General features: G+C 36.6%; 1 protein-coding gene across 1 annotated transcript; it reads left to right on the top strand.

The window, feature by feature from the left end:
- Positions 1 to 1,640: 1,640 nt before the first annotated feature.
- LOC113353579 (probable pectinesterase 53) lies at positions 1,641 to 5,959 on the top strand. Its single transcript, XM_026597134.1, has 5 exons — positions 1,641 to 2,100; positions 2,274 to 2,463; positions 2,983 to 3,189; positions 3,977 to 4,212; positions 5,760 to 5,959. Exons 1-5 carry the CDS (start codon positions 1,643 to 1,645, stop codon positions 5,905 to 5,907), a joined length of 1,239 nt encoding a protein of 412 aa, XP_026452919.1. The 5' UTR covers positions 1,641 to 1,642; the 3' UTR covers positions 5,908 to 5,959.
- Positions 5,960 to 19,090: the final 13,131 nt, after the last annotated feature.

Genomic DNA, 19,090 nt, shown 5'->3' on the forward strand with positions numbered 1-19,090 from the left:
CCATCCAGAGTCATGTGAAGAGCTTCAGAAGACTTGTTGTAGTTGTGTGTGTCATGTGGAGAGCAAAAACTTAGCTGAGGCCTATTATGACCTAGCTAGATGTGGATTTTCTCATTTTAAGGAGTGTAGGGCCGCCTCTATGAATAGGCTAAAGGCAAGGACGGGCCCAAATATGCGTTATGTCCTGATAGTGGTCGAGCGTTGACCTACGATGGTCGTTCATGCTCAGCGGTGGCGAGTAGTACGATTGAGGTGTCATTAACCATCGTGGTCAACTGTGCTCAGAGGAAGCGAGTAGCACGATTGAGGTGACATCAACCTATCATGGTCGTTCGTGCTCGGCGGAGGTGATTAGTACGACTAAGGAGTTATCGAACTTTCATGGTTGTATGTGCTCAGCGGAGGCGAGTAGAACGACTGAGGCATCATCAACTTATCATGGTCGGTTCGTGCTCAGCGGAGGAGAGTAACACGTTTGAGGTGTCATCAACCTATCGTGATCGTTCGTGGTCAGCGGAGGGTAGTCGTACTCAGTATAATAGTATAGTGCTCAGCACTAATAACGTAGTCGGGGATGGCGAGGCGCTACGGAAAGTGTGTAACACTCATCGAAAGATCCGTGATAAGACTGAGAAGTATTCGGGTGTAACTGAGACTTTTATTCAGAGCGGAGTGATGTAGGATCTTTGCCTTCAACGTGTAGAAGTCTTTCATTTCAGAGGGATGGAGAATCTTCACCTTCAAAGCGGCGGAGATTTTCACTTCACAACGACGGAGGCTCTTTCCCTTCAAGTGATGGAGGCTCTTCGGGCCTAACTAGGCTTCTTCAGCTTGAAGCTAGCTTCTCTTCCTCCAGAAGTCGAACTTCGTCTTGAACTTTTTCCTGGCTAATGGTTTGGGCTTCATCTTGACTAGACTACGTTTGAGTTCACTCAGCCTTTTGCATAGACTGATAGATGACCACACTCGTGGTCTTGAGTACCTCGACTGGATTGGAAGTTTTGAGAAAATGATGATTTTGCCCCTTGAACTACAAATTGACGGTTTTACCCCGTGACTAGTGAAATAACCCTTTTACTCTCTGTCCAAAAGTCACCATTTACAATGACAAAATAACATCAAGCTAGTGGAACCCGCATATAATGCATCAATGACCAAGTATGTTACAATGGTTACTTAGGCCCAAAGTGAAGAGTTACCCATAAAAGTTGTTGTTTCAAATTTTACACCGAAGTCCCAACTCCTACATGACAAGTACAGTTTGCAATGGAGGACGATCAAAATTAAGCTAGTAGATCCTGCATTCATTGTTTTTCACCCTTGATCCGAATATATTCATACCCCACACACCCCAAACATAGAGAGACACCCTCACGGGCACCAAACAAGTAACAACAAAAACTCAACAAAAGTGAAGAAAGGAAAACCAGATGCAATAAATTACTAACTTCCCAAATCCAACCAAAAAAAAGTTGAACCAAAAACAAGAGAAAAACAAACAAAAGAAAAGAAAGAAAGAGAGATTCATCTTTGTGGTTTCAATTGTCTGCCTGTGATCTCTTCCCTCTCTCATGTCACCATTATATCCCGTGACCCATCTCTCCATTAACAATCAACACCTACTTGTGTGCAATATAAATAGATGCCATATGATATGAACCCCAAAACCCATTTCTCTATAACATTCTTAGTCTCTTTCACTCTGCATTCAACAATGTCAAGTTTTAAGCACATTGTTAGTATACTCTTCCTTATCATTCTCCTTCTTCATAATTCAACTCAATCACATTCGCATTCACATAATCATACCAAGAGAATCCGAACACGAAGATCAGCATCGCCTCCGGTAACATCCGCAACGTTTAACACGAGCCAAACTGAATTCTCAGAACAACAGTTCATGAAATGGGTGAATTTTGTTGGGAGGCTAAGACATTCATTATTTGAAGCAGCTATTAACAAACTTTTTCCTTCTTATACTCTTACTGTTAGTAAAAATCCTAATACTGGTGATTTTACTACAATTCAATCTGCTATTGATTCTCTTCCTTTCATTAATCTTGTTCGAGTTGTCATCATGATCAAACCAGGCACTTATACGTAAGTTCATCAAAAATTTACTCTGTTTTTTGTTAAAGAAAATTACTCTGTTTTTGTCTACATTCATTCTTTTGTCATGTTTGCAGTGTCAGTTTGATTATCAGAAAGATTTAAACAGGGAAAGAAATCTAGTTGTGTTTTGGATTTTTAACTCTGGATTTTGATTGTTGCAGGGAGAAAGTGAGTATACCGCCATTTAAATCATTTATCACAATAGAGGGAGCAGGAGCAGATAAAACTATAGTTCAATGGGGTGATACAGCTAAAACAATTGGTTCTAAAGGACAACCGCTTGGAACGTATAGTTCTGCAACTTTTGCTGTGAATTCACCTTATTTCATCGCCAAGAATATCACTTTCAAGGTAATTTTCTAGCTAATTTGATCACGTGTAGTTGTCCAATGATTCCAATTCCATTCCAACACTTAAAACAGCAATTCTTTCAGGCCCAAATAATTGAGAAATAGATTTATGTCAACGACCCGTCTGATTAAACATGTGGGTGCATAAGGCCGATGACCAGCACCGAAAAAGCCAAGAACGCGGTGGCCCGGTGCACTTCTCACCTTCACAGTCCAAGAAGTTAACCAAGAATTGTTATATCTAAATTCTGAACACACGAACGTAGAGTGAGCTATAGGATCACGATTTTTTTTTTTTTTAAAATACATCTGATTCTGCACTATAAAAACCAACTAGTCAATAGTTGATAATTTTTGGTTGACAAATAACAATTTTGAGTTCTGGCACGCCTTGATGTTAGTCTCAATCAATCAAATTCTCTAGTCATTTTATGTTGCTGAAGTCTAGACTCTGCACACTGTACTGTTGCTTTAGGTATCTTCTGTTCACTTTTAATGTGGTGCAATGTGCATTTTGCAGAATACAACACCATTACCAACAAGAGGAGCCATGGGAGTGCAGGCAGTAGCATTTAGAATATCAGCAGATACGGCAGCTTTTCTAGGTTGTAGATTTTTGGGTGCTCAAGATACATTATATGATCATTTTGGAAGGCATTATTACAAAGATTGTTATATCGAAGGCTCTGTGGATTTCATTTTTGGCAATGCTCTTTCTTTATTTGAGGTAATAATTCCATTATTTATTGTTTTCCTTTTTCTGGTACAAGAATAAGTGGGGGTGGTATATTTTTTTTCTCCGTTCTTCCCATTTTGGGTAAGAAAATAATTGAACTCTTTTTTGCATATAGTGCAATTCCAACCCTACATTCATTCACAAGATAACTATAGTTTACTGTACCTCCCTCAATAATTCATCCAAATTTCAATTCTTAGGATGTGTCTCTATACTAGGGCACTCCACCTTATCTTGAATTCCATTACCCACACTGCTCTGTATTTGAACCTCAACCACACCACTATCCTCCTACACATCGTGTTGACCGGGGCAGATGCCTCTTTGGTTGAGTAGTATTGTTGCTAGGTGATGATATCAGCGATCTGAGTTCGAAATCTGTCAGCATCATATTTGACCCGAGTTTGGAAATCATCAGCATCATATTTCTACCGACCTTAGTATTGATAATGATAAACCTCTGTTGCAATTAGCTAAAAAATGACGCCATGATCATGTCCTAAATGAAAGGGTCACATCAGCGTGCCGATGGTAAACCGTCAAGTGCGTGCGATTGGTCGATTTTTTTTTCTTCTCCTGAACTTGATGCTTATTGTTGTGCGCTTAGATCCCCCTACTGCTTTATACTGCATTTAGTTCCCCACACTAAGGTTAGGACCTGCGCTTTTTAGTCAGGGTCATCATGCGTATCAATTGGTCCTGCTAAATGAATATGGTCCAATGACTGCAATCCAATTTGGCACTAATGAAATGAATGCGGTTTTTGATTTGTGCTCAGGGTTGTCATGTGCATGCAATAGCACAAAACTATGGAGCACTGACAGCACAAGGAAGGAAAAGCTTACTGCAAGATACAGGGTTTTCATTTGTCAACTGTAAGGTCACGGGTTCAGGAGCACTTTACCTAGGCAGAGCTTGGGGCAGCTTTTCTACTGTTATTTTCGCCTATACATATATGGACAACATTATCATTCCCAAAGGCTGGTACAATTGGGGAGATCCTAACAGAGAAATGTAAGTCCTTGCTTCCAATTTCCTTCATCGATCCGTCGTTTTATATGCGTTAGGAACTTAGGGTCCGTGAATTATCTCCAGACTATAGGATCCATCATTTCGAACTGACCATCAATCAATGGACTACTCTCCATCTGATCCGTCATTTCGAACGATACGCGAACTAACCTGCTTAGTCGTCCTTGCAACATTTTGAGATCTTCTTTTTGGTTAATGTCAGAATAACTTTACAAATATTTTGAAAAGAAATTACCAGGAAGAAGCAATCCCCATAGATGATTCCAGACAGTAACACCAAACAACTTTGTAGAGCAGAAGAATAAAACCACGTCAATAGCACGTTGTTAAAAGAAGTGTCCCTTATTTCGAGGGAAATCGTACCAACAAAGGCAACAGGAATGGTATCTGTTAGTGTGTTAGGTCCACTTGGTTAGCGCACAAAGTTTTGCCCATTCAAGGGCCAAAAGCAAAAACTATGCTTAAAGTCCGAGGTTTGGCCAAATCATTGTGGGTGCAAGTCTACTGCGGTTTCCAACTTGACAGGACCACACGTTTTGAGTCTTTGGCAAATTCATAGGATGGTGCCGACCTATATACTTCCATCTTGGCTTACCAGAATAGCAACATCCATTACTTACTTTATATATGCCAAAAGGAGGTTCATAGTAGTAGGTAGAGCTTAATCTAATCTAATATTCTATTACTGTGTCTTGTACTACAATGCGTTCGTAGAGCTGAATCTAGTAATCCTTGTTTGGGCTTAAACTCTTAACACCAAAAACCGAAAAAGGAAACAATAATTTTTCACCAACCTGAAATTTTTTGGCAGGCATGATAATGTTGGTTAAATGATTCACAACATTTTCAACCTAGATCAAGCCAGGTTTTCGAAAGTATTTTACCGAAAAAATTTCGGTTTTTCCCTTTGACAGTGTAGAACAATGGAAAATGGAACAACCCAACTATAGAAATGGGCCTGGGTTGAAGTTGTTGTCAATCCCCATTTTGTTCTATTTTCTTCTCTTCTTCTGCTTACTATTTAGTCTATTTTCTACTTCAAACTTAGTGATTCCAAACTTAGCCATTTGCAAGTGGCCTTGCAATGGTGGTTCTGGTACCAACCTGTGTTTACTAGGTCCGGTGGTCATTTAATCCATGTAGCCTTTACCCTGCACCATGAATTGAGTCATGGCTTTGTTTTCATGGTCAAGTATGTTAATAAATAATAATGTTCAAGAAAACATTGAAATCTTAACTTCAGATATATCTTCAAGAAAACCAATAGTTGGCCCAACACTATACTGCAAATCTAATGAATAAGATCAAGCCCATCTTAGTTTGTTTATGGCTTTTAGCCAGAAAGTTTTTCTAGATGAGTGGTTCTACTCCAGCCCAATGGATCGAAAACATAGCTTTAAGTTGGTTGTGAAAGGCATGGATTAGGGAGCTCGGCTTTCTCAGCAAACGGTTACCGGAAAAATCTCAGTGTTTCTCTCAGTGGGTTGTTAATCATTCTTTTCTGACTCTCAGTTATCATTTCTGTGTAGGACTGTATTCTATGGGCAGTACAAATGCACTGGGCCAGGAGCAAGCTATGCTGGGAGGGTTTCATGGTCAAGGGAGTTGACAGCTGAAGAAGCCAAGCCTTTTCTTTCATTGAGCTTTATTGATGGTTCTGAATGGGTTAAACTGTAATATATCAGATACAACATTGAAACAAAATAATGAAAAGGAAATTTACATGAGCAAGAACATGATTTTATCTATTTATACGATAGCTTAGGTGAATGAGGGATGCACAATGGTGCTGAAGAGTTCTAGAGGATTTCTAAGCCTTGTCTGAGAGTTCTCTTGGAATGAAGCTATTTTTCGAACATTGTAGAGAAGCTATTTCTTGGACACTCCGGAGTTTAATTCTTTGTTGCATTCTCTTAAAACCCATTCACATGACATCTAAGTCACTTCTTTTAGCATTATAACGAGGGATGAAATTTTTAACCCTGGATGTCAAATTATTGCAAAGTATCTTCTAATATATCTCCCTCTAAGAGCAAAGGCTATACTAACTCGTCCATATGAAGAACCCCTCGCTCATATGAACGAGTGAAGCCAATATGGACAAAAATAAAAGGGAACACTAGACGGGAATCTATCTCCCGTTTATAAAAAGAATTTGAAAATTTTATAATAAACTAATAACTGGAGGGAAAATTTAATTTTAAAAATACGAAACTTAAACACTCACGGGGACAGTCCCCAGTAAGATAGTAAAACACAATATAGACGGGGGACTATCCCGTCAAAAGAAGAAGAAAAACTTAAAAAAACTACTTAGACGGGAGACAGTCCCCCGTCTAGTTCAAAAAGTTGCAAAATTTTTGACAGGGGATTGTCCCCCGTCTAGTGTTACACTCCCAACCACTCGTTCAGATGAACGAGTGTATAAACGTGTTTGGGGGAAAAGTGGAGTAAACACTACCCATAACAACCTCTAATCTGCTCAAATTGGTAGTGCACTCCTTCATTTGAAAGGGTGACACTACTTCATTTGAAAGGGTGACACTACCCATAGGATTTGCTCTAAGCATTGTTGAAATAGCAGAGATCCCTGTTGATGACACTTAAACAATCAAAAGATAATGTCAAATTTTAGGTTTGTGTTTTCTCGGAAATGTTCCTTCACTCACCAAAGCCAAATTCGCTTGGGAATAAAACTCTTCAGACATATCAGGAACAGAGAGGTAAAAAAAATCATTGCAAAAACATATGAAGTTGATTATAACTAAAATCACTTCAACTACTTACACATGTCTAAACTCATTATGAAGAATAGGAATTACTTACCAAATCAAAATTGGTAAAAATGAAATTGTAAGTTAAGATTTATTTGATGATTACCAATGTACATATGTTTTCACCAAAAGGGGTAAAATCATTAGCAAATGGTTCATCTGATAATTACACAACATCTGTGCTCCCATTTGGTGAGGTCCATAATAAGGTCACACACATTATTCATGTCACCCACTCCACCAATGTTTGATCAGACAATACTGTGAAAATCACAGCCCATCATGTCAAAGAATTATAAAAAGTGACCAGAATCCAAGATGGTCAAGTCTCAGACCTATGGACTTAAAAGTTTCCTGTTTTAATCTATTGTTTTGATGAAACCAAAATTTGCTGAGTTACCATGTTTGAATTTTTGGATCCAACATAAGTAAAGTATAATAGAAGTTAATTAGTGTTAAAAACAGCACTTTAGACCAAAAAGGTTACTGTGCAGTATTAATTAAAACAGTAAGACCTTGTTTGTTTGCAGCTGACTCGGCGTCTGAATCTGAGTCAACCCCTGACTCGGACCGAGTCAGCAGTCAGACCGTTTGTTTTCCATTTTGAGTCAGATCTGACTCGACCTCTGACTCAGACATAACCCCTGACTCGGACTCATTTGAGTCAGGTAACAAAATACCCCTGACTCATGGGACCAAACCACTGACTCACTTATTTCCGAGTCAGATGAGTCAGATCTGACTCAAAACAAACATATCGACTCAGATCCAGATGAGTCAGGTGATTTCACTCAGATCCAGATGATTCAGATCCAGACGACTCAGATGAGTCAGGAGTAAACAAACATGGTGTAAGTTAACTTATGTCTTGGTGTACTGGAACAAAAATGATTAACCTTCCTGAGAAAACTCCGAAAACTTTTTGCGGGTTAATCTAATCCAGCTACGAAACTAGTCTAGTCTCACTTGATACATAATTTTCACAACCAAATTCAAAATCACGTCTCAAAAAAATTATAGCGGAAATAACTTAAAATATAATTTAGCAGGTATGTTAAAATTGAATAGTGGCACAAAGTCACCACACTTCTTTCTTCTGATTAGTGGTTAAATGCGAGGATATCTATTATTATATTTAACATTCCCCGAGATTCCAAGTCTGTTAGAAGGGGTTCATGAATTTTGTGTGGTGTTGCAAATCCATATAAAACAAACTAATTCTCATCATTGAATATACCGATGCGGTACTTTTTCTATAGAATTTGGTAACCTTTGCGGGGGTTTTGAGTCTCCGGTAAATCTCGGATACAAAAATACATATCCTGAATATATGATATGTGCAATATACTCCCCCTATCCCTTATATATAAGCGGAGTTTTGAATTTTTTTTGTCCTACTAGATAGGCGGAAATCTAATTCCAAAAAGATTTTTTCCACTTATATCATCAATTAAATAGCATAGATATTATCACAATCAAATTTATATCTTTATCAATTGGAACATGATAAAGGTTAAAACAGGAAAAACAATGGATTTTTGTGAAATTAAAATTATTTTCTTATTCTAAGAGATTTCACATAATCCACTCATATAAAGAGAATGGAGGGAGTACAATGTTTAATTGGTCTCTTGTCGATAAGCTGTATGAGGGTTACTCGTTGAGCACCTTAATTTGTAATTGGGAAACTGTAGTTGATAGCATATGGGTGTAGCTCTTTTTCTGTAACTTTGATACTTCATTTCTCTGATGAAGCTCATTTAACAAATTTTTGCCTTTTCTCAAAAAAAAAAATGAAAATACATATCCAGACATGTAAACTAGAAGTCAGAAGTCTAATAACCTCGAAGGCAAGGGAGATCCAGTCTCCAAATTTTATACTCCCCAACAATAATCATGTAAGACACTCTTCTTGGTTTCTTTGTAAACGCAGATCTCAAGACTGCATTCCAGACACAACAGTCGTGTATAGGGATCTAGCATTCTAGCTATGCTTTTGACTGTTGGTTGTTCTATGCACATTCCAAGATCAATGTTCTTTAATACTACACACACAAGAATAGAAACCTAGAGATTCGCGAAAGTAAAAATCATACGGTTGTAAAGCCATAGTTTTAGAATGTCGAGGAAATTCTGCCTTTATACATTAAAAGGGCTCGTGCCGTAAGGGTATCATCAAGCTCCAGCAAGCAGCAATGCAGCAGCAGCATTATCAAGCAAGTACGTACAGTAAAGGTCACTTTCCAATAAGGAATATATAAAGTGACCATACACTACAGGGATAAAGAAAACAGTACTAGAAGAAGAGGAGAGTGTGCATACAAATACAATTCTCTATCGCCATCAACTTCTGTTTTACATGCACTTCTCTCGATGGAAAAAGAAAGAAAACCACAGTTTCTTAGAGATCCAGTTGTAAGGGCTGTGACCTGTGAGAGGGTATGTGTGGTCTCTTTCTCTCAAATGCAACACTCGATGTGTTTTTGATGCATAATGGAATTTCAAGGACTGCATGCAAAGCAACGTGACTAGATGCGCTTTGCATGAATAGATGATCACTTCTTTTAACTATAGAAGTGATGGTCTTTGTTGCGATAAAGAAGAAAAAGTGACACTCTCACACTCAGCTAGATGGTCTTTGTTTCGCCTTGGACGTGTTGTTAAAGAGACACAGATCAGCTAGATGGTTGTATTCGAGCTTTTTTCTTCTTTTCTTTAAAGTAGTGAGTACGTACCGGAGGATAACCAGGTTATAGCGCCCATAAAGCATTCTCGTAAATCATATCAAAATGCCGGGGCACACCGTGCAGGGTTTGATTGATGACTATTCAGTAACACATGTTAGTGCTGCTTAATATGAAATATTGGATTTTTAAAAAAAGAAAAAAAAATCTTAACTAGAAGAAATAGTCTTCGGATTTTTGAGCGCAATGAAATTTTTACGAGATCAACAAACTTTAATATTAATTGATATCTGGTAAAATATATATATATATAGTTACCGCTAGTTTGCAACCAAGTACAAAAACATCACATGTTTGGAAACTTGGAATTTTATTACCTCAACTATTTTACTCTTTTACAGCATTGTAGCTATAGAAGCAGTTGGTTTAAAATCTATATTCTTTTGGCATACGTATTATGGTACAAATTAAAAAGCTTATTGGAAGATTTTCATTGCATAAGGTAGGGAGCATTTTGTCCCCGGCTGGGATTGTCAGTAGCTCACGTTTATTCAAGTACCAAAACCCTTGGAAAGAAAAGAATTGATAGTTTGATTTCAGACAACTCGATTATATATGGGTTTCCATATGGACTATATATATGTCTCACATTAAAACTAGCTAGCTGGGGTAATCATGTGTGCGTGCAAGGAAATTCACATGCATTGTTTTTCTCTTAATGCCATACTCTCTACATCATTATATCTAGGACCCCAAACGTGACACTCTTATGGGTTTTTCACGTAGTTATGCTCATGGCATGAGATGAATCATATTCTGCTATCCCCAATGAGATTACAACATTAAATTAGACATCTATATCGAGAAGAATGGGCATCCAATTTAATTGGCGTCTACTTAGAAACACTAGAGAATTTCGAACTTAGGTCATAAACATCAGCTGCCAATGACTTCACAAATTAACTACTAGACCATAATTCTCCATGTAACCTGTCACGACAATTCGCAGTAACGAGTCTATCGATATATGCTAGGACGTACGTACCCTGTACTCATCGTACCAGCATTTATACACTTGTTCTTGTTGTCCGGTAAAGAAGATTTAAGACGGTGGAAGGTTTCTAAATTTATTCATATCTTAATTTCCGAACAGTAATATAAAACATAATGAACCCATACTATTTTCTTCTTTGTGGTCATCGCGTACATAAACAAGACCAATGAATTCTATACAGCATAAAGAATAAAGATGAAGATCGAAGAGAATCTGAGTGAGAGGTGTACAACATACAGGTAACGACTTTTGTACAGAAGCAGTAGATCTATGTCGACCTTATAAATATTCTTTAAAATCACAGGAAATATGGAAGCTGTCTTAGCACTCTTAACTGTAACCTCACAGATTTTGTCTGATCATCAAGACTAATATAGATAGTCCAATCTTACTACTATTTTACTGCTCCGAGGAAGTTTGAGTTTTAAGTTTCAACTGTGTTGCCCATAATTAAGGCCATACGTATAATTAACAGTCAACAGCATGGGTTACTCTTAGTAGGTAATGATACTGGTTTTACCTAGAGACACCTTATCCAGTTAACACATCCTCAAATTCAAGTTAATCCACACGCCCCGAAGAGAAAACAGAACACAAAATTGGTTAAAATGACCAAAATCAACAATTCCTGGGTAAAAATGACATTTAGATTTTGATACTATTTAAATGGACAAAAATGTAAAAATAGCCAGGATGTAAACAGTTTCATCATACCCATTTTCAAATATTTTTTCTTATTTTCAATTTACATCAGAATGCATCAAGTTTCATCCTTGCTATTTTTTAAGTTTAAGTTAGGATGAATTCAGTTTCATCCTTGTTATTTTTTTGGTGTCCATTTCACCCATACTAATTTTTACTCATCCATTTGAACCATGTTTTAAAAATATTTGGAAAGATGACCCATTTTCCGCAAACACAAATAAGATAATAATCTTTTGGTAACAGAAGTCAAGTCAGAAGCAAAATGTTTTTATTCCACTAAAGTCGATTTTTTGTGTGCCCAAATTGGTTTCGGACTTTTTTTTTGCTTCCTGAAGTCTAAAAACAGCTTTTAGAGTGGTTACCTAAACAGGTTATTAAGATCAAGGGCAATTAGCATGGACTTGGTGTAGTGGGAGAAAATGGACATGCACATAAATACATAGTACAAATCCCTGAACACGCAAGGTAGTTAAACAAGCCATAAATTTGTATACGGCGGCTCTGATGGTAGTTAAACATGCACATAAATGGACAGACGTCTCGTGACTATCATCGGGCTATGGATAGAAGAAATAAAGAAACAAACAGTCGGGCTTCTTAGTTTCTATACCGGGCCGGTTTTGCATTCATGGCCGAAGCAGGTCAATTTTAGCATTGATGCGTTTGCAAATCATTACTGTTAACCTAAAGTATAGGGCACCATAATTTTCCTGGCAACCGGAGTTAAAAGTCCTGAGAAGTCCGTACGAGAGAGTGACGGAAGCAGCAGTGTGTCTGCTAAAGACCGTCTATATCTATGCTATGCTATGGCCTATGTTATGGCCTATGTAAAGTGTGAACCTAGGCCAGTTCAATTATGTACAGAACCACAGGGCCATTTAAGTGGTGGGAGCTTTTGAACTTTAATTAGTAGCTGGCAAAATTCCGCAAATGAACACGTAAATTTTGTACTAGTAATTACTCAAGGAGCATCTGACTTGTTTTTTGAATTGGAAATGTTTGGTGTACCGAAAACCTACACCGTGATCTGCACCGAAATTTTGGTTTGAGATTCGGTGGTGGACCCCACCCCTGCAAATCTCTCCCAAAGCTTCCCCTAACAGCCCTTAGATTTTTTTGCGGTGCAGATCGTAGTACTATCATTACTGTTTTTGAATTGGCCGGATTACGCCATTGTATGCCAGCTATATCAAGACTTATTAGAAATTGAAAAGACGTTTAGACGTGGATTAAAATAAAATACAAATTGTATTTTCTTTATTGATGGATGGAACTCATAATATCTATCGGATTATGTTCGGAAGAGAAAAAAAAAGTTATGATAGATATCTTAAACACTTGCAAAAAGTGCAACAAAAGAACAATAATTCTTTACCCATCCAAAAAATCTAGTGGAAAATACGGTACATGAGCTCAACAACTAATAAGAAAATATGAAGTTTACTGATTTATGATATTCATAACCGTAATCCTAGTTAGTGTCGGAATCGGGGGAATTTTGAAAAAAGATAAACTCAGATGGATGCTCACCACCAATGGAGAATTCACTGTGAAATCTCTGTATGCTAAGCTTCAAAATCAGACAGATTTAATCTCAATCAAAACAAAGAAATTTTGGAAAAAGCTATGGAGCATGAACACATCACAAAGGATCAAGTTGTTTATTTGGAAGTGTTTACAGGACATACTACCTACAAAACAGAAGCTAGGTTTAGTCATGGATGAAGAAAGAAAATGTGTCTTCTGCCAATAAATGGAAGAAACAACTTTTCATTTATATTTTGAATGTGACTATGCGAAAGCAGTATGGCAGTTGCATCCAATGCCTTGCCAGGGAGTACTCTCTAATCTTTCCTCTCTGAATATTACTTTCGTAGACATGTATAAAAATGGTTGGAAGGTGACCTGAGTTCCATTTCAATGGCATTAGAGCAACCACAATCATAAACGGGACTAAAGACCAAACGCCATACCAAAAGCTAAATTTATTTGGCATTTTCAGAGGTCAAGCGTAGTGGTGAAAGACTAAAATTTAGTCAGGCGAACAAAATAACAACGTATGAAATGGAACGGATATACAATGAGCGTACAATGGTCAGGCGTTGGTATTGTGGGCGTATGTATGGGACGAATGTATTTTGAACGCCTGGTGTTGGGCGTGAGTATTACTAACGCCTGGCAACAGACGGAAATGAAAGACTACGCCCAATCAGCAGACGGAAATGAAATACTACGCCCGATCAGCAGGCGGACTTATAGCAAACGTCTTGTTGGGGGAGTAATTATTGTATATGTTGGGCGGTGATAGTATATGCGCTTGATGTGAGGCGCTAATAATACTCTCGCCCCAATCAGGCGCTGATAATACTCTCGCCTCAATCAAGCGCCCTTTATATCACCGCCCCATCTCAAGCGCCCTTTTAATAAACGCCCCACTGTCAAGCGGTCCTTATACTTACGCTTAAACCATACGCTCATTATATCTTCGTCCCACTATACTTGGGTTTGGTCTGGGTTGACGACTAGTTTTAGTCTCAAACCCTAAAAATCCAGACCAAATATGCTTATAGTCTGTTCCACTACGCTTCCAATCCTGACCAAATTTGGGTATAGTCCCTAATTATGATCGTGATTGTGGATGCTCTTAGCTGCCACTAAATGTTGGTTCATTTGGAAAGAACGTTGTCTTAGAGTTTATGGAAACAAAAATAGAACACCAAATCAATTAACTCCAGACATTTAGAGTCATTATAACTATTGGCACCCAATATCACAATTGTCAGTCATAGTTCAGAACAGTAACACAATACAAGCTCAGTTATTTTGGACACTTCCAATTACAAACTTTTACAAGCTAAATTGTATTCATGGTTATCTGCTAAGACTAATGCAGGTTTTGGCTTTATTTTGCAAAATCGGACAAGTACCTTCAAAGGCGCAGGAATGGACAGTTGCGGGAAAGAGTCAGCAGAAGAAGCTGAAGTTGTAGCTTTGCTGCAGAATACAACATGGGACATCATAAACAATCTGCAAAATATGGCTATTGAAGGAGACAACCAAATACTATAAAGTACTTACAAGTCAAACCAAACTCAATCAAATGGCAATGTGAAGCGATCTTAGATGAAGTTAAGAAGTTGGCAGATAAATTAATCTGTTTTGGGGGATTTCATTTTGTGGATCGAAAAGCAAACAAAGCTGCTGACATGCTAGCTAGGAAAGGAAGAAACTCATCTCAACAGATTACTTATTTTGCTGAAGCACCACTTTTTTTAATTCTAACAATAACTTTTGACACTGTCAAAGCTTATGCTACATGTAATATGAACTATAATTATGTATCTTTCACTGAAGAAGCTAATCACACAAATTCAGTCATCGGACGGAAAACTCAAACAGAGTTGATACCACATGAGTCTGAATCTGCAGATTAGTCTCTTGCTAGTAATATATTTGTTTATATTGAAGAAAAAAAAGCTAGTGTCGGAGCCATGTATAAGCTAAGAAGACAATAATACTTTCTTCTCACAAGAAAAAAAAAAGCAATCCTAACCTCCCTCATCTGCTTGCTTAGATCTAATCTTAACGGACTAGATCTGAGCAAAGATTTTAGTATTTTCGAGTTTTATTTATAAGATCTTTTTTTAAAGTTGTTTTTGAAGCCACATTTGGAGGATACTCCCATAAATAGGGGATACACAAAAAAGGCAGAAAGAAATATTATGAAGTCATTTCGAGTACCCATTATCCAAATACTTTAGATTATGGCTAATTTGACGAAAAGTTAATTAGTTGTAAAATTAGATTAGTTATATGTTAGATTAATTAGTTAGTGGAAAACAAGTTGAGCAATTTCGATTACTTGACATGCTGAGTAATTTTGTTTTGTTTTTTTACGTTTTTAAGGATTTTTGGAAATTTATGAGAAATTATAGATTTTAGTGACGATAAAGTGAAGAAACAAAGTACTCCGAATCGAATCAGGATAAATGTTACTTTTTGGATTTTGATTCACAAAGAAAATTAAGAAACAAAGTTCCAGTTGACATAGACGAATGCAATGCTAACTCTTAGAGCATCTTCAATAGTGGGTGTTATAAATCCTACGTGGAATTTTTATTAAGACCCTTATTAAGGAGGATTTACACATAGAGAAAAAATATGACCCGTAACTAATAAACTATCTCCAATAGTATAGAGGTTTAACCCTTCAAAAAATCTTGTGTGATGAAATCTTAACCGTTTAATCATATTTTAATTAATTATTAAAAATCAAAAATATGACATGGATGTCATTGTGAAGGTCTAAATAAGACTTTCTTTAATACCTTGAAAATTAATATTTCATCCCTCATGTTTTATAGGACCTACTATTGGGAATGGATTTGTTTTAAATGAATGTCTAAAATCCTATGTCATTAAAAAATAAATCTTTCACCTTCTATTAGAGATGCTCTTAAGAATCGGTATTGTCTTCATCATTTATCCATACCGACATCAGGTATCCCCGGTTTACCAGGTACGGTCGACATTGTCGAAATGATGATGACAATGTCGGAAGTTGATAGTGAAGTCGACATAGAATTAATCTTCATCATTAATGCCTACTGGCTCTTGATATTACGACAACGTTATAAGTCGCCATGCCTTGAAACAAAGTCGGCATTGTTGTAATTCCAACACCCTCTCGTAATTCAAATATGCATCTTCTCAATTTTGAATATTAGATTTACGTGAGGGTATTGGAATTACAATTTAAATATTAGGTTTAGGATAATTCTGTTTGATTTTTGAATATTTGTAAATTTGAATAATTGTTTGTTAAGTATCCTAGTCTTTGGGAAAATACTAAACACGTTCAAATGCGTGAGTTGGATGATGAGAGTATTATAGGGTTTTGAGTTACTACCTATATAAAGGTTAGTTTTCTATTGTAAAATATGCTGAAGACTTCTATTAATATAGAGTTTAATTTGTGTGTGTTTCAATCTCTCTCTCATTCCTCTCAGTGTTATTGTAGAAATCCCACGGGCATTATTTGTTCATTCGACAATGCCGACAGTGTTTAATTTTTTTTTTAACATGACAACTCTTGACATGTTAAAAAAAATATTTTACATTGAATTCATCATGAAGACAATACGAACAAACCCTAAAATTGGAATTCGAATTTAATTTTTTGATTTATACCCAGCAAAATCAATCAAAAGTATTAATCGATGATTTCATTCGCGGTTTTATTTTTATAGAAAGTATTAATTAACGAAGATTCAATGATTAATTAAAGAAGTAATGGAAGATAGAAGAAGTTACGAAGAAGAGGAAAAATCAACACTATGAAGAAGAAGAAAGAATGTGGGATACAAAATAATTTAGGTTTTAATTATTTTATTTTATTATGTAAAAGACAGTATGCTTTTTTCACCCCTAAAAAGTAGGGGTGTAAATTCGGGCAGGCCGGGCCGCCCGACCCAAAAACTAAGACAGGCCGGGCAGGCCAGGCTTAATATTTGTGAGCCCGTAAACAAATTCAGGCCGGACAGGCCGGGTACAAGTAGATAATTTGCTACCCAAAGACCGCCCAAAGCCCGCTTTTTATACGGGCAGGCCAGATCGGGCCGGACAGGCCACTATTTTGATTTTTTTTTTTAAGTTTAAATTTTCAAATGAACGGTATTAAATACAATATCCTTTCCTTTCCAACATCACATATCGTAAGTAAAGTGATAGTATTATTTTATATTTAAATTACACTGACAAATTTTTAATTTTAGGCTATAATAAATAATTAATTAGAGTACAATAAACTTTCTAATAAGAAAATATATTATCATTAATGTTTTGAAAAGGTTAATTATAAGTAAAAACAATTATATATTTTATTTTTCTTGACACAAAATTGACAATTATAAAATTGTAACTTTTAAGTCTTTTTAAGAGGATATTAAATGATTAATAACACATAGAACCCTTTCAGGCCGGGCACCAGGCCGGGTATCAGGCCGGGCATCATAATTAATTGCAAAGCCCGAGACCGCCCAATAAATTAATCCAGGTCAGGCCGGGTAGCCCGTAACGGGCCATAACAGGCTTCGGACAATTTCAGGTACAGGCGGGCTTGGGCGGGTACGGGCAGGCTGAGTTTTTTCGGGTAATATTTACACCCCTACTAAAAAGTACCCATTTAGCCAAATTTTAGCCCTCTTTAACCAGCCATATTTGTGGTGGCATCCCTAATTGTGGGTTCTTATTTTTCTTTAAGTTTTTAGTTCTTTTAGGGTTTATTTTTATTGTTTTCACTGTAAGTGCTTCTCGCCTTCACCATTAATGGTGATTCTCACCTTCACCTTAATGGTAATTTTTTCTTAATTTATAATCGCTTTTGGTTAGTAAGATTTTCAAGTACAACGACAATTTCCAATCATCGGGTTATCCAAACCACATCCTATGAATTTAAAATAACATGCAAAACTTGAAGACTGGTACTATACATATGATATATGCAATATAATCAATACATAACATGTGTATTGGTGGCACAATGCTAAGATTGGTTTATGTAAAAATTTAAAAGTCAAAAATATGATAGAAAATGGTATATTGGTGATGATATCGCAAAGTATTATACGTGTCGTACAGTTTGGTAGTTCGTAAATACGCATATAACTCATTTTAGGCTTGAAATTCGCAAACCTAAGTCAGGGTTTCGAAGGTACGTGTGATATAGACGGATTCACGAAAAAGGTATAAATTTATTAACTAGGATGATAATCACATCTTTCGGAGTAAAATAATAACAAAAACCTACAAAAGTTTTTCTCAATGAAAGATATAACACCAGTAGTAAAACTTGGAGTGGTTGGCGATATTCTAGCAACCTCCAAATTTCTATGACGCATCCAGTTTTATTCTTTCTCAATTTTTTTTGATAAATAAAGCAGTTAGTAAACCTGACATTACAGAACACCACAACTTAAATACAACAGGAATGACCGAAACCACTTTCAAAGATCAAGTAACAAATTTTCAACAACTTAATCTTAATTAACGGAATCATGTATATTGAAATCACAGCTAATCAATAAAAATAATAATTATCATAGTGATCGTAACACTTGCTTACATACGGGAGAAGAACTTGGATCGTTGAGACATGATCCATAACCCTAAAACATATTTTAATTTCTTTCTGAATACAAATCCTTCGAAACATTTACCGGTCGGAATATTTAGACTTAAAGCCTTTTGGTTTTAATTTTATTCTTTCTCAAAAATAACATATTCGGAAGAAAAAAATAATTATTACCGGGAAAAATAAAAAGTTTAGTCCATTTTATTGTTTTAGCCCACCTGAATTTCCAATCCTTATTGTGAGGTCACTAAGAACCTATTTTGAGAGTGGCAGGCCACTATGTCCAGTGATCCCCATCATTTGATATCCCAGCAGGGGTGTAGGTACATACTTTGTTAAAGGGTAGAGTGTGGGCAGTATTTTTGAGCCCTAGAATCAAGATGGTAAGTGTACATTGACCATTGACTGTACGATGCAGAATTGACTGATATAGTCTGAACTTAAACATGGTTGCTCTGACAATATATATCATTTGATCTCCATCAGTTAAAAAAAGGAAAGGAAACAACCA

Source organism: Papaver somniferum, chromosome 2 (assembly GCF_003573695.1).
Source record: "Papaver somniferum cultivar HN1 chromosome 2, ASM357369v1, whole genome shotgun sequence".
Taxonomy (NCBI): Eukaryota; Viridiplantae; Streptophyta; class Magnoliopsida; order Ranunculales; family Papaveraceae; genus Papaver; species Papaver somniferum.

What these genes read in the sequence shown, in the direction of transcription:
- LOC113353579 (XM_026597134.1), top strand. Translation starts at nt 1,643, where the DNA reads ATGCCATATGATATGAACCCCAAAACCCATTTCTCTATAACATTCTTA. An exon ending in ATCAAACCAGGCACTTATAC is followed by an intron (nt 2,101 to 2,273) that starts GTAAGTTCATCA and finishes TGATTGTTGCAG; the next exon opens with GGAGAAAGTGAGTATACCGC. An exon ending in ATGCTCTTTCTTTATTTGAG is followed by an intron (nt 3,190 to 3,976) that starts GTAATAATTCCA and finishes ATTTGTGCTCAG; the next exon opens with GGTTGTCATGTGCATGCAAT.